This window comes from Somniosus microcephalus, chromosome 24 (assembly GCF_052327205.1).
Source record: "Somniosus microcephalus isolate GS21.2 chromosome 24, FLI_Smic_1.0, whole genome shotgun sequence".
Classification (NCBI taxonomy): domain Eukaryota; kingdom Metazoa; phylum Chordata; class Chondrichthyes; order Squaliformes; family Somniosidae; genus Somniosus; species Somniosus microcephalus.
The window spans coordinates 45,651,906-45,668,474 of record NC_141010.1 but is presented as its reverse complement, the minus strand read 5'-3'; the positions used below and the strand labels follow the sequence as shown (position 1 = coordinate 45,668,474).

Genomic DNA, 16,569 nt, shown 5'->3' with positions numbered 1-16,569 from the left:
TGATTTTGTTGTCATGGGATTGTGATGATTTTTTAAAATGTTGACGTATTTTTTTTAATGTTGCGCTAAGAACAAATTTGCTTCCTATATTGTGTCCTTTTAAGATAAACTTCAACTTAACAGCAACTGGAGTGCTTCCTGTAGGAGCACTAGCTGTCTGTAGTGGTCTGCTACAGCAAATACAGTACAGTACTAGTGCACTGCAATTAATTGTATGCGGATCCCAGAGCGCAGCTACTTAATTGTCATGAAGGTGGAATTTAGTGAACAAGTTTTTAATTTCCCATTTGTAATTCTGCTGACATGCACATTTGAACAATAATCAGCTATTTTTATATTCATCATTTTTATTTCAATTTTACTCTTAACAGTTCCTTAAACTTTGGGTAAATTTTCCATGATGATTTACCCATAATTAGCTCTCCGCTGATAACCAAGTGAATTTATCAAAAGTAGTTGATGACGGAAAATAAAATGTAAAGCAGCGTTGCTCAGCACCTGTCCGGGCTTTAGGAGTGTTCAATTACTAGGTGCAAAAGAGGGAATATTTAGCAATTCCGGCTTGAGTATGAGAAAGTAATTCATTCGTCCTGCTGCAACAATACTTTTTCTAGTTCCATGTAATCTAATTTTAATCAGCCTAATTCAAATCTGTTAAATTGATTTTTCATAGCAACTGCACATTAGAATAATTTTGTTACTTCTGCAAAACTGATGTTTTGGAGAATTTAGGATGGCTGTCCGGTACAGTCTAGGTATATCAGGCCAACATCTTAAAGATTTAAAGTTACAGAAGATGTATTGCAACAGAAGTTTGGCAGCAGAGTTAAAGGATTTTTAGCGTATTTACTGTACTTCCAAACGTGTTACACTTTAATGACTTGAGTTCAAACTTCAGCTGAAACATGCACATTTTAACCATTTTAATATTTTCTGTACAGGCTCGCTTGGTTTCTCTATACTTTGACACGAAGAGGTACCAGGAGGCATTGCAATTAGGTAACTATTGATACTGCCTTTCATCTATTGGGTAGATAGTGTGGGAGCTGTGAGCACTGTGGCAGCAGTATGGTGGGGGTGGCGTGGGTGGAAGAGACACAACTTCAATCCTAACTTGCTTTCAGGTAAATAAGAATGCAAGAATTTCCCGAAACCTTTCAATGTCTTGCGTATACTGAAGGTGTCGATGGCAATGAATTAGCACGCGGATTTTCACAATATATATTAATGATCTGGATGAGGGAACTAGATGTAATATCTCCAAGTTTGCAGACGACACAAAGCTGGGTGGGCGTGTGTGCTGTGAGGAGGATGCCGAGAAACTCCAGGATGATTTGGACAGGTTGGGTGATTGGGCAGATGTAGTATAATGTGGATAAATGCGAGGTTATCCACTTTGGTGGTAAAAGCAGGAAGGCAGGTTATTATCTGAATGGCAATAGATTGGGAGAAGGGGAAGTGCACCGAGACCTGGGTGTCCTTGTGCACCAGTCACTGAAGGTAAGCATGCAGGTGCAGCAGGCGGTTAAGAAGGCAAATGGTATGTTGGCCTTCATAGCGAGAGGATTCGAGTACAGGAGCAAGGATGTCTTACTGCAGTTGTACAGGGCCTTGGTGAGACCACACCTTGAGTATTGTGTGCAGTTTTGGTTGCCTTATCTGAGGAAGGATGTTCTTGCCATGGAGGGAGCGCAGTGAAGATTCACTAGACTGATACCTGGGATGGCAGGAATGACGTATGAGGAGAGATTGGGTCAATTGGGCTTATATTCGCGGGAGTTTAGAAGAATGAGAGGGGATCTCATTGAAACTTATAAAATTCTAACAGGACTAGATGCAGGAAGGATGTTCCTGATGGCGGGGGAGTTCAGAACCAGGGGTCACAGTCTAAGGATAAGGGGTAAGCCATTTAGGACTGAGATGAGGAGGAATTTCTTCACCCAGAGAGTGGTGAACCTGTGGAATTCTCCACCACAGAAGGCAGTTGAGGCCAATTCATTAAATATATTCAAGAAGGAGTTGGATATATTTCTTAAGGCTAAAGGGATATGGGGAGAAGACGGACAGGGTACAGAGTTTGGATGATCAGCCATGATCTCATTGAATGGCGGAGCAGGCTCGAGGGGCCGAATCTTCTATTTCTATGTTGAGAACTGCTGGTTTTAAGTCTTCCCAAAAAGTGGTGCATTTTGTTATTAGACAGAAATCTTAGTAACTGCTTTAAGCTGTGTGTCTCTTACTTTTGGGAAATTCATGGTGGTGTTTTTCAGCTATTTTGGGGTGGATCCTGTGTTGGACTGATTATTAATCAGATGATGCTTAAGAGCACTTAACTAGATAGTGCAATGATGTATCAGTACAATAACCAGGTGAGCACCAGTGCGAAAACAAAATCTAAACACTGATATCTGGGAAAACTACTGAGATTAATTTAACACTTGAAGCATTCATACCTGAACACACAGTTTTTAAATTGTGAGATACGTGATTGTAATTCAGATTTGCGCCAACTATTGACCTATTTAATATCCTATTTGTTTTGACACCGATTTCAAAATGAGCCGGCTGTGAATTTCCATATTAATGTTTGAAGCGGTTTCGAAAGAAAGACGTCCTTTATTGCATCTCTGATATGCATCTCAAAGCCCTTCACATCCAGTGAGTTACTTTGAAGTGCAGTCACTGTTGTGCTTAAAATCAGATGAAGTGACTTCAAAACTGTTTCTGGCCTCAGTTTAAAATAAGACCAATGTGCTGATTTCAACCCCTTTTTTTTGAGAGTTTATGTAATACGCAGTGGCCTAGCCAGTCTCGCCAGGGCACCGGAAGTACCGCCCCGGAAGGAGTAGCGGCCGCCCGCCGCAAATTCACTTTCAGCGCCCCCAGACGGAAACGCGCGCTACTCGAGGCACCCCGCATCCCTCTTGGGGCGCTGAAACTGAAAATCGCAGCGCAACGTGCCACAGCGCCGCGCGCTGCGGTACTGCAGGCCTTCCTCTCCTTAAAGGGGAGGGGCCTGCTGCAGCGTGCTCGAAGAGCGCGAGTGCCGGCAAAAGAGCCCGGCACCAAGGAGAAGTGCCGGGCTCTTGGGACACAGCCGGCACTCCACGGGGGGCGGGGGGGTTCAGGGGGACGGCGGCGCGGGGAGGTGCTGGCAGGCGGCCAGCAAAAACAATGGCCGCCTCGCACCTCAGCGCCTCTACCGCCGCAAATTGCGACCGGCGTTAAAGCAGGGGGTGCTACTAAATTTCGCGTTCGGGGCGGTAGCGGGGCGCTGCGCACACCGATGACGTCATCGGTAGCGGCGCAGTGCTAATGGCTAGCGCCGCCATTAGCGTCCCGCTAAATTTAGCGGGAAGCGTGGCCAGTGGCGCAAAACCCACTAAGTGCCCTCTTAAGGCGCTAACGGGTGGCGCAGCCCACTGAATTTCTAGGCCAGTGCCTGTTGCAGTGTACGTCACAAAAATGTTTTGTTAAGGCGCTTTATCCTTAACCACGTGAGTGATTTTTTTTTCAGAACCATGATGGTGCATTCACTGCGCTAAGCCATGAATTCACTTCAGTATGCAACATACAAGTTCCACTAGAGGGCAGGGCTCTATAAACTTTCATAACTTGCTGTAATTTAATACCATGGTTTATGTATCCCTGACTGCCCACTAGGGGCCAGTGTTTACTATAGAAGCATAACTGAATTTAATTACAGTATTTCTGTTGGTACAGGTATGCTGCATTTTCTCTCTTTTTTTAAATTTGCAATTCATATTTTTGTAGTTTGAAAAGGTTTAGAAACCAAGACTGGCATTTATGTAGCACCAGAGAGAGACATCTCAAAGCATTTCACATACTGCAAGAGTCATATCCTACATAAATTGAGTAGTTACCAGAAGTGATGCTAGATTATTTTTGTGGGGAAGGGGGAATAATGGTAATAACGAAGCTGGGCTGAGAAATAGTGAAATTAGCTAAAATGCAGCTCCACTTCCCCTTATACTTCACGTTATTACAGTGTGTAGGAATTGTGATTCTCTATGCCTGTACATTAGACAATATTTTTCTGACCAGTCTTGAAGCTGTCTTGGATTTCCATTTTTGTGCACCATCCTTCGCACCATTGTTTTCAACTTTGCTATGCTCAGCAGCCAGAAGCCACTTGCTGAACATTTAGGAGTAATTTCTCATTTTCCGCTTCTCATTTTTTAAAGTTTAATGACCTAGTATTAAGAATGTTGCACGATGCAGCGTGCTGAATACATTGTTCCGCGTAAGTTTGTGTCTGATTTTTCTCGCCTGTTCTTGAAATATCTGAGCTGTTCTGTTAGAGGTACAAAGTACAGCTGAAGTGATCACCTGTAGGAGGAGGGATAGTTGGGTATTGATTGGGTCTGTTCCTCCACTTGCCAGCAGCAATACCAAGTGCAACAATGGCTGAGGCTTAAGATCAGATCACCTGCCCAGCCTTTGACCAGCGAATGATTTTTGCCCAGAGTAAATATTTTTAAAGGGGTTCCCACGATGCCTGAGTGGGTTTAATCAATGACTAGCCGAGCATACAGTCCAGAAGGGTCTCGGGATCTATCTCATCTCTGTTAAGTTATCGTATCTCAGCATGTACAATTGTCCTTAGCCCCCCTGTTTTAGAGAAGGAAAAACTGGCCAGAGTTCTCGTGCTTGACCACTTTAACCTATGGCTCTTGCTGGAAGCATGCGTGTGTAGACATTGGGTGATAACACTATTCTCGATGGACCAAAGACCTACTATCCTGTTAAACTGGGTGTTCTTAAAGAAAGAAAGAATTAATTGCTGTTGGAGATGCCTTTCAGCAGATTGGAACTGGTGCTGCCAGTTTTTGTTTTCTCGGAGGTGGAACACTTCCTCTAGTGCCCTAGACAATAGCTGGAGAGGCTTGCAGATTATTGGAATAAGGTTTGACAGCTGAAGCTGGAATTTGAACAGAATTGAGTGGCAGTGCAGTGATGCAACATTAGAGTTACTGAGCAATCTGACCTTGGTGCAGATTTTAGACCTGGATTGTATTGTAAAAGACTTCAGCTCAGAAATTGAAATTCTCATCAACTTTTAGGTGTTGTAGACTGTGTTTTTGTGTTCGTTCAAATGCTGGTTTACTGGCAGCCATTTTGAAAACTATTTTTCAATTATGCAGTGTCTTGAATGCTGTGAGTTTCTTGGAAAACTTCAAACATAAATGCAAGATCCAAGCATCATCATCTCCCAAGTGCTAGTTCAGCACTGCCTCCACCCTCACCTCGGTGTACCTCCTTGTTGGTATTCTTGGGTACTCTTATCTAATTACACAAAGGACAGTGGAACTCTGCAACCCAAAAGGCCACTGATGCCTGATCAATTGAGATTTTCGAGACAGAGATTGATAGATTCGTGTTTTCATGTTGGTAAGGGTATCGAGGGGTATGGAGTAAAGGCGGTAAATTACGTTGAGCTACGGATGAGCTATGAGCTAATAGTGCGGTAAAACAGACTTGAGGGTTGGATGGTCTATTCTTCCTTCTATGTTCCTATATATATTGAATTTAAACATTTTTGATGCACTTTGCTGATTTAAAATAAATGTGTTTGAACATGACATCCTTGATAACTTGTGATCAATATTTGTTAAATGCAGACTTTTAAAGTTTTTACTATAATTAGAATGAGTATTTATGTTAAAGTTTTCTTACAATTTCCTGATCACATTTTATGTATAATTTTTTTTTGTATAAATGTCCTTTAAAAAAAAACTCTAGTCCCGCAGAGGAGCAGACAGTGGAGAAGCTGCTCCCTGCTTAGCCATGGCTCCACACCACAGGTGCTCCTCACTCGCTCATCTGCTGTTCCTTCTTGCTCTCCGTCTCCACTGCATTATTCTCTCCTTGACGTTTGCCCACTTCAGCTCTATTTCTTCTCTGCTTTTTTTTGATCTTTTGTGGGCCTGACAGATTGGAAAAGTCTACGAGCCATTGTTTGGAAAAGAGCTGCTCCCTGATTGGACCTAAATCCACTAATCAGGGTACAGCTTTTACAGGGTAGCCTTTTTCAATCTGCCAGCCCGCAAAGTTTAAAAAGCCAAACTAGACAGAAGAAATGTAGCAACTGGGAAATTGAGTGAGGAGATTGGGGCTTTGTTGGATGGATAATTGGAGCTTGTGCTGGATATGGTTCTCTGGCCACAGTTTAGACACCTCCAGTTTTGTTTGTCACCTTCCCTAATTCTCCCACAGAAGCTCAGTGTCTTCTTTTTCTTCCTGTGAAACACCGCTGACCTTTTTCTATGTCATAGGCACTATATAAATGCAAGTTGTTGTTAAAATCCTTTCCCCTTTATTGATCACCTGCTCTAATGGGATATAAACTGTGATAATTGGGCAGGAAATGGTTTAAAAATAAAATCTATATTTTTGTACAAGTAAAAAGAAAAATCCTTTGCAATTTCCTCACCAATAGGATTAATGATATCCTTTTTCAAACCTACATTAACCCAGATTTCAGAAGTATTTTAAGTATTATTGAAATAAAGAATAATGGTCTAGTCATGAAGATGATGCCGCCATCAATAAAATCCTAACAGTTTTTGAATTCATTAAAAATAACTCTCTACTAAATTTTCTAATCTTTTTCAGGATCACAGTTGCTTCGTGAGCTGAAGAAGATGGATGACAAGGCACTTTTGGTGGAAGTTCAGCTGTTGGAGAGTAAGACGTATCACGCTCTGAGTAACTTGCCAAAAGCACGAGCTGCCCTGACCTCGGCACGAACAACTGCAAATGCAATCTATTGCCCACCCAAACTACAGGCTGCACTCGATATGCAGTCAGGTACGGAACAAAAATCAAACTTTTATCCTTTTTAATGCAGCGCAGTAGGATTTTCCTTCCGTTTACTCCCTTTGCATAAAATGGGACACTGTTGAAATCTTTTTAACCTGAAATTGTAAGATTATATGTAAGGATCATGAAGTACAGACAACTAAAATATATATCTTTCCTAAAGGAAAGAGTTAAAATAGATTTTTATGCTTAACTTCTATCTGAAATTTATGTGGAAAACGTGCAATATTACATGTATAAATCATAAAAATTGTAAACCATTTTTAGGAATAGTTAAGTGAGAAGGGTTATTCTAACCTCAAGGATTCTAGTAATTACCAACCTGTAGCACCCCTTGTATAAGAGATGGCCAGGATCATCATATTGCCGTGACTCAGTTGGTAGCACTCTCCCCTCTGAGTCAGAAGGTCCTGGGTTCAAGTCCCACTCCATAGACTTGAGCACATAATCTAGGCTGACACTCCAGTGCAGTACTCTGGGAGAGCTGCACTGTCAGAGGTGCCATCTTTCGGATGCAACATTAAATCGAAGCCTTGTCTGCCCCCTCAGGTCGGCATAAAAGATTCCATGGCACTACTCAAAGAGGAGCAGGACAGTTCTACCGGGTGTCCTGGCCAATATTTATCCGTCAAACCAAGTTCACTAAAACCGATTACCTGGTCATCGTCACATTGCTGTTTGTGGGACCTTGCTGTGCGCAAATTGGCTGCCGCATTTCCCACCACTACAGCGACTTCGTTGGCTGTAAAGCGCTTTGGGACGTCCTGAGGTTGTGAAAGGCGCTATATAAATGCAAGTCTTTGTTTCTTTATGTGGCTGGCAGGGCAGGACTGTGAACCGTAGCCGATTTTTCTCCTCCATAATCTAAGGGCACTGTGGCTGATTGTATGTGCTAACTGCTGCCCTAGCTGAGATCCACTAAGTGAGCACAATCGAGTGTGGACCCTTTCTCGGTCCATATGGCTCACATGTTTACTGATTTAACCAGTTCAGTCATGGGGAGATCTGAGAACCCAGCTTTTTGAGGCATTTCTGTTGTCTTAATTGGTTTGGAACAGTTTAATCTATTACTAATAGAAATAATGTTCCAATGTTCTTACCCATGCCATTTGTCTGTTAGATATACACAATGGAAAATGTGGTGATCCAAGCAAGAAAATAGACTGCCATTAAACATGACTTCAAATTAACTTTGTAAATAATGCATTAATCTGAGATTGTTGCTTCTACATGTAGGTATTATCCATGCTGCTGAAGAGAAGGACTGGAAGACTGCTTACTCCTATTTTTACGAGGCATTTGAAGGATATGACTCTATTGATAGCCCCAAAGCTATCACAGCATTGAAATATATGCTACTGTGCAAAATTATGTTGAATTTGTAAGTTTGAAAGGTTTTGGTCAAAATTGTTCATGCAGAAGCTGTACAGTGCCTTAGAAAGCAAACACATTTAGTCTGGTTAAAGGAATAGTGCGTACACAAAACAACTGGATTTTGATGGTCTATGCAAAGTCTGAATGCAGTTAATTATGTAACTATTTGGAAGCCGTGCACATAGGCCAGTCTCTCAAAACCCAGATCCAGACAAACTGCAAAAGTGCCTCGAGTTGAACCTATAAAACCCGATCTCTTGTGATAAACCAGGCTGCATTTATGGCAACTGTTCCTACCCCATGCTGTTTCAACTGGTCAAAGTTACTGAAGATTTTTTCCTGTTTGGTGGGGCAGAGTGACACAGAAGGTGGTGATTGAGGCACGTGTTCAGTTGCAGTAAATGCCTTGTTCTGCCTTTAGTCAACATACCTAAAGACACCTGGCCACTTATGTATGAGAAACTATTTTGAGAAAGAGCAGTTGACCAAGCAGGAAATGAATGGCTTACAGTAATTCTGATTACAACCCCCATGTGGATGTGCACCATATTACAGGTAGGAAATGGGGTGAGAACTTGAATGTCATACTTAAAAATCTTGTAATTGAAGGCCTGGAGGAAAAAAACTGACCTTGGAGGTAGTTTCGGGATAATGCTGACAGTGTGGTTCATGGGCTTAGATGCCTGAGTTATATTTTGTAGAATTTCCCTGATGCTAATGAAGACTGTTTTTTAGAAGCACATTCTTCTTTGTTATTTACTGTAGTTAAAGGAGATCAAAAACCAGTCCCTTTGTGGTTTTGAAAATGCCTCTGGAACAAATGCTGTAGCATGATGACCACAGTGACCTAAGTATGCGGTGCATCAAAGATAGATACTCCCATTGCAACTACAAAGCTCTGGCATTGGGGGAGGGAAGAGATCATCAGAATTGATGAAGTGGGGCCTAAGGTTGGACTTTGGCAAATTGTATTACAATACTTGAAGAAAAGAGGATCTCACAGCAATTTTCAAAGCGTGAATTTTTTTTTTCAGACCAGATGATGTGCAGGCATTAGTGAGTGGGAAGCTTGCTCTCCGATATGCTGGACGACAGGTAATACAAAAAATTTATATATTATTTGATTTCAGGAGAAGGGGAAGATGAGAGGAAAGGGTAATGAATAGTTTGCCAGTATGGATTTCAGTCTGTTTCTCTCGCAGATGCTTTTAGGTCCTCTGGCACCAATTTACCTAGGGTAGGAAAACATTTTCCTCCTCTTGTATTCTGAAATCTGACAAGGAACATATGTTCCACTGCATGGATTTTCTGTTTATATATAAACAAGCTGAGAGTTATTGGAAGGTTTGGTCAGCTCTTGATCATCCATGCAGTCAGGACCCAGGCTCAACCTGACTTCCCTATGCGAGTATATCAGTTGGCAGGACTGGACCTGCCAGAAAAGATTTATGACCCCAGCCTGGGCTAGCTTTAATGGATAGCCATTTGCAGAAAGCAAGATGGAGTTATTTACAAACGTTTATTAAGCACCCTTTCCATTTGGCTAACTTAGGAGAATATCAACAGTATCGGAAAAAAATTTGAAGAAAAGTCATTGGTAGTTTAGCCCTCTTTCAAATGAATTACCTGTATCAGTTTTCCCACCTTCCTCTTTAGGCCTGGGTCCACTGTGTGTTAGTAGTCTATCATTATTTCATTTTTACACCCATTTTTCTTGTCTCCTAAAGCTGCTGTGTCCTTAATACTGGCAGATCTCTGGTATCTCGCCCAAGAGCCTGGCCAATGACTTGAGCAACTGCTCAACTGTAGAGGGCATCACAGATTACCCGATGCCCATACACTTTCCAGTCGGGGTCCAAAAGCCCAGAAGAGTCATTTACAGCACCTCTGATGTTGTGTTAGCTAAGATCAGCTGATCCATCGGAAGTTTAGGATCAAATCTACAGCCTTGCTGGTCTATATGTCATGGTGCCACCATTGGTAATGCATTTACCCATTAAGTGAACATCTGTAATTTCTGAGAATTTCTAACATTCATGAAAGGTGGATTGTGGAGAAAGGGAATTCAAACCCAGCATTTGGTATGAGTTGACGGGTCTTCCCTTCGATCTCTGTTCTGTTCACATGTTTCTTGTTTCAGCATGAAGCATGTTGAGCCATGCAGGTAGTGGTGGGAACCGAGAAGGAGAAGAACATAACTCAACAAAAAAAGTATCAAGTTTAGAAATGGTTTTGAAATTAACTTAAAAACATGACAAGAAAAACAGCACAAAATAAGGCTAATGTGTGGATAGAGCAACAGTGGTATTGGGCTGGCAAGGATAGTAAGTTATTCTACTGTCTTGTCTTGATTCTAAAATAATGACGCAGTTTAACTGTGTTCCTGTCTTTTGTTGAAAAGAACAAGGGTGAAATAGTATATTAGCTTATATAAAGACACACATAGATGAGTATGTCATAAAATAGTCCAAGCTATAATTTTGTATATCTGGTATGTTTAACTGGTGATTGAGAGCAGACTCCAACGGCAACTATTAATTTCACTTCAGCTAATGGTTAACTTTTTATTTATTTTAAGACCGATTCGCTAAAATGTGTGGCCCGAGCAAGCAAGAATCGATCGCTGGCTGATTTTGAAAAGGTAAGTTAACAGGAAGCTGAACTGCAGGTAATGAAAAATGTCACGGTTATCCGATGGTGTGCAGTGCCTATAGCGAGAGGGATGCTGTTTGCTAGTGGCATGAAGTCCAGATATCAGAAAGGATGCACTGTTAGCTGCTGGTATGTTTAACTTCTCACTGCAACAAAAATACAAGGAAGTTTTAGCCTATTTATGGAGAAAAAGGGTTCAAAGCGAAACTTGAGGCCTCCCACTACAGAACATGCCTATGAAAAGGTGATGTGCATAGGTTTACTGATACTGTTGGGAAAATTATCCATTGCAAGCAATGGAAAAATATTTGTTCCTCTAACATTTACAGGAAACTTTTTTTTATCCGGCACCGACGGGACCAACGTGGTGCCGGTTCATCAAAAATTCCGGATAACCGAGAGCTATAGTAAAAGATACAGAGAGCTGAGAGCTCCGTATAAAGCAACAAACCCTGTTGCTTAGCAACAGGTTCAGAACAATGGCCACAAGTTCCAAGCGTCTCTGTAGCTTAGCAACAGCTGCAGCCGCAGCCACACCCTTGCACAGCAACAGATCGAGGAAGGCAAGTAGAATATGAAGTAAAACTTACCTGAACCTACTCCTGAATTTTGCCGGTTAACCGAGATTTCCGGTTATTTAGGTGCCGGTAAATCGAAAGTTTCCTGTATCCTGTTCCTTGTACTTATAGGTGAACTGTAAGGCCTAGAAATTCAGTTTGGGCCCGCCAGCTGGTTTGCGCCCAAAAGTTAGCGCTGAGCGCGGAGCCAGTTGCGCCCGTCAGATATTCGGCTTTTGCGCCCCCAAGTCGGAACCAGGCGCTATTCCAGGGTGTGCCTGCCCCCGCTTGGGGCGCTGAAACTGAATTTCAGCGCTGTAGGCGCCGCTGCGCCACCCGATGCGGTGCGGCAGGCTGCGGTACTGCAGGCCTCCTCCTTCTCTTAAGGTGGAGGTGCCTGCAACGGGGAGATCGCCGCTGGATTGTGCCGGCACCACGGAGAAGTGCCGGGCTTGCGGAAAGCAGCCGGCAATGCCGCGGGGGGGGGTGGTGGAGGAGGCCGGGGAAGGAGGTGCGGGCAGGTGGCCGGCCGCACCTCCACCTTTATGCGCCCCACTAAGGCTGCAGTAAGGCCCTGGTCTCCGGATGTAAGTAGCGGCCGCCACGGAGGAGGCGGCGGCAACTGAATATGGGATTCGGGCCGGCATCGGGGCGGAACCGGGGCACTGCGCACACCGATGACGTCATCGGTGCCGGCGCTACCGGCTACCGCCGCCAGTACCGCAGCGCTGAATATCAGCGCGAACTCCTCTATTGGCGCAAAAGCCCTCTTTGGGCGAAAACTGGGCGCAAAGCCAACCGAATTTCTAGGCCTAAATGTTTGCAATATTTTAGGCAGTACTTTAAGGTTTGGGGTGGGTGGCTTTGTGTTGCCTTCTTTCCCACTGAGCTTTCCATAGGCAACACATTTCTTCTTGCTGAGGAGTTTGCAGCTAAGAGAAGTTCAGCAAGCACCCCACCCCCCCCCCCCCCCCAAAAGAAAAAGACCAGGTTATCTAACTTTTTAGTTAAGATCCAATTTTGCCTTCCAGTTGAAAATGGCGAACACTAAAAATACATGAATCCTGGATCATAAAATTGAATAGACTTTATAAGATTAGATCAAATATTCTAATTTTTGGCCTGCTGTTCATAATACAGAAAGTGCTTGCACCAGGAGCTACTAATGTCACCACCTACCGAGAATAGGCGGTGGTAATATATTTGTTAAACTGGGCGGATTGTACCAGCTTTTGGTCTCCAAACTGTTGTTCACTATATGTCAGCAAAAAATATTCATTATGATAATTGACTGTCTACATCACTGAGTTTCAGTTGCTCTTAAAGACTGTTTATTTTAATGGTATTCTCTTCTATAAAAGTTTTTTTTGTGGCAAACCTGTTTGTTTGGGAAGGGAATAGAACAAGAGCTTTTTTATTATCACTCCTGCCAGAAGCAAAGTAATGTATGTCAGTGAGATCCATATCAAATTGTGCGTTTCTAAGCCAATGGGTGTAAATAGGTTTGTCGGACACTTGCAAACGATTCGAAGTAACATGCTAAGATTAGAAGAAAACTAACGAGTCCATGGTGAATTTGTGGGTTGTTAGTTACTACTACAGTGTTTAGTAGGTTAGCCTTGACAGTGTTATTATCTGACCCAGCAGTTCAATAGAATAAGCATTTGATTTTGAAACCAAAAATCTAAATTCAACCAGGCTGATAAGTCACTCAGACTTAGTGAATTTTCTTTGTTCTTGGTATGCCTCCAGGTAACTATATGAAAGAAAGCTATTCATCCTTTGAGGGATGGGCACTTTCTACTGGAACAGCTCCTTTATTGACTGTTCAGAGTGCCATTGGTGGAAAGTAACATTTTTAGCCCAGACCATCCCCCTTTGCATCCCACTTTTCAACTTTGCTGGCAAGCCACACAATAGGCTTGCCAGCAAAGTTGAAGCCCATGGAATAAAAGGGACAGTGGCAGCATGGATATGAAATTGGCTAAGTGACAGGAAACAGAGTAGTGGTGAATGGTTGGTTGTTTTTCAGACTGGAGGAAGGTATACAGGGGTCGGTACTAGGACCACTGCTTTTCTTGATATATGTTAATGACTTGCACTTGGGTGTACAGGGCACAATTTCAAAATTTGCAGATGGCACAAAACTTGGAAGTATAGTGAACAGTGAGGAGGATAGTGATGGACTTCAAGAGGACATAGACAGGCTGGTGGAATGGGCGGACACGTGGCAGATAAAATTTAACATAGAAAAGTGCAAAGTGATACATTTTGGTAGGAAGAACGAGGAGAGGCAATATATAAACTAAAGGGTACAATTCTAAAGGGGGTACAGGAACAGAAAGACCTGGGGGTATATGTGCACAAATTGTTAAAGATGGCAGGGCAGGTTGAGAAAGCGGTTAAAAAAAGCATACGGGATCCTGAGCTTTATAAATAGAGGCATAGAGTACAAAAGCAAGGAAGTTATGATGAACCTTTATAAAACACTGGTTCGGACTCTACTGGAGAAGTGTGTCCAATTCTGGGCACTGCAGTTTAGGAAGGATGTGAAGGCCTTAGAGAGGGTGCAGAAAAGATTTACAAGAATGGTTCCAGGGATGAAGGACTTCAGTTACGTGGATAAACTGGAGAAGCTGGAGTTGTTCTCCTTAGAGCCGAGAAGGTTGAGAGGAGATTTGATAGAGGTGTTCAAAATCATGGGTCTAGACAGAGTAGAGAGAGAGAAATTGTTCCCATTGGCGGAAGGGTCGAGAACCAGAGGACACAGAATTAAGGTAAGTAGCAGAAGAACCAAAGGCGACATGAGGAAACGCTTTTTTATGCTGTGAATGGTTAGGATCTGGAATGCACTGCCTGAACGAGTGGTGGAGGCAGATTCAATTGTGGCTTTCAAAAGGGAATTGGATAAGTACCTGAAGGAAAAAAATTTGCAGGCTACGGGGAAAGGGCGGGGGAGTGGGACTAGCTGAAGTGCTCTTGCAGAGAGCAGGCATGGGCCGAATGGCCGCCTTCTGTGCTGTAACCATTCTATGATTCTATTGGTGGCAAGCAGCCTGCAAAGCAAAAGGTTAAAGGCAATATCTTATTCTAGAATGGTTGGTGTAAGGATTTTTGTCACTATACCAGATACCCATGGCAGATTTTGCCTTGCTAAATTCAGTCTTGCAAAAAAAAAAAGCAGCAACTGCATTTTAATTTGCTTAAGTTGTGAGCGTGTGAACTTTACAGCTCCTGAAATATCCTGTCTACTGTGAATGACAATTCTGCCTTTCCGGTTTGCAGGCTTTAACAGATTTCCAAGCAGAGCTACGAGATGATCCGATTATCACCACGCATCTGGCAAAGCTGTACGACAACTTACTGGAGCAGAATCTTATCCGAGTGATTGAGCCTTTCTCCAGAGTTCAGGTATGATTGCAAGTCATGTGAATGAAATGAAGATCCCATAGTACAGGAAACTTTTTTTTATCCGGCACCAACGGGACCGGCGTGGTGCCGGTTGATCAAAAAGTCCGGATTACAGAGAGGTATACTTACTAATGTACAAGAGCCCCGTACACGAACACAGATCCAGGCATCCCTGTTGCATGGCAACAGGTGCAGGAACCCCGGTTACACAGCCACATATCCAGGAACCCCGGCTACACGGCCACTAATATGAAGTAAAACTTACCTGAACCTACTCCTGAATTTTGCCGGTTAAGAGAGATTTCTGGTTATTTAGGTGCCGGTAAAAAGAGAGTTTCCTGTACTTGTTTATACAGCAAGTCTGACTGGGACCCATTAATTTTTGTGGCATTATTGCAAAAATATTGGGTGCTTCAATATTGCTCATGTAGACTGAATATTGATGGTTTATTTGCAGTGGACTGTTTCTGAAACCAACGCCTTTTTGACTTAAAATTGTGTGTGGTGTGCATGTGTATATCGAAGATAGCATCCTTTTAAAGTTGTCCCCTCTCATGCCAACCTTTTCTACCAGTTATTTAATTTTTGCTGCAGCACTTGCTACAAGTTACTGTTATATGAAAATATTGCCTTTTGCTTTTATCACGCTATTATGTATACATCAGCTAACACCACCTGCAAACTCAACTCCCTAAATACTGTTTGCCCACATTTTACTAAACAACTTTGGGTCATGGAGCTGTTATTTTCGTGTTAAGCCCCCATAGTAGAGCCTCTGTGTTGTCTTAATTTTCTTTTTTAAAATACAAATTTTAAACTGGTACTAAAAAAATGGAATTCCTTTTCCATTCCACATTTTCCACAGACTTAGCAATCTTCTGATTGGGCCCTGGGAATTCATGCTCAGCATGCAAAAAATTGAATTATTTGTACTGGTGCCAACAAGTTACCAGCTGTACTGTACAAAGACGGGCACCATGTTTGTGTGTCAGTTCAATTTTTCCCAGCTCCTGTATTGACTTTGTTTCTCCTAGTGCTTTTCACATCAATATTTGGATCTGATATAAGAAAGGGGTAGTGCAGCCTTCTCTTTGGTCAATCATCGCATTTCCAATTAAAATTGTTAGTCTGGCATGCTGGAAAAAATACAAGAGAAATTAAATACAGGAAACTTTCTGATAGCCGGCACTGACGGGACCGAGCTGGTGCCGTACCATCAAAAGTGCCGGACATACCAGCGTTAATGTTGAAACATACGGAACTGAAAAGCTCCATGTGAATCAACAAACCCTGTTGCTTAGCAACAGCTTCAAAACAGTCGGCTGCAGCTGCAAGCGTCTCTAGCTGAAGCTGTTGCTATAGCTACAGACCTTGCAGTGCCTGACTGGGGGAAAAAAAGCAACGAGAACTAAAAAAACTTATAGAAAATGGCTCCTGATTTTTGCCGTTAGATCGAGTGTTCCAGACATATAACCTCCGGATAAACCAAAGTTTCCTGTAGGTCGAAGCCCTTTGTCTTCACGTTTCTAATCCATTCTGAATGGATTAAGGCTGCCTCAACCCAAGAGTTTATAGCATTGCAGTAGCCCATTCTCAGTAATGAAAGGTGTGAGAACAGCATAAAATACCCAATGCTAAGCACACCACCAGTAATTACACAGCCTGCCCCCAAGCAGTACTTGCACCATAAGGAATAAGCACTCTACTTATTCTGCATGAAGTGGGATAAATT

The 16,569-nt window shown here is 42.7% G+C and overlaps 1 protein-coding gene across 1 annotated transcript in view; it reads left to right on the top strand.

The window, feature by feature from the left end:
- Positions 1-16,569, top strand: part of LOC147101464 (26S proteasome non-ATPase regulatory subunit 11) — an 82,393-nt gene that overhangs the window by 49,030 nt on the left and 16,794 nt on the right. The window contains exons 5-10 of the mRNA XM_085966603.1: positions 942-999; positions 6,637-6,831; positions 8,080-8,224; positions 9,252-9,312; positions 10,796-10,858; positions 14,712-14,837. Of these exons, the coding sequence (XP_085822729.1) occupies positions 942-999; positions 6,637-6,831; positions 8,080-8,224; positions 9,252-9,312; positions 10,796-10,858; positions 14,712-14,837 (648 nt within the window). The remainder of the gene's footprint in view (positions 1-941; positions 1,000-6,636; positions 6,832-8,079; positions 8,225-9,251; positions 9,313-10,795; positions 10,859-14,711; positions 14,838-16,569) is intronic.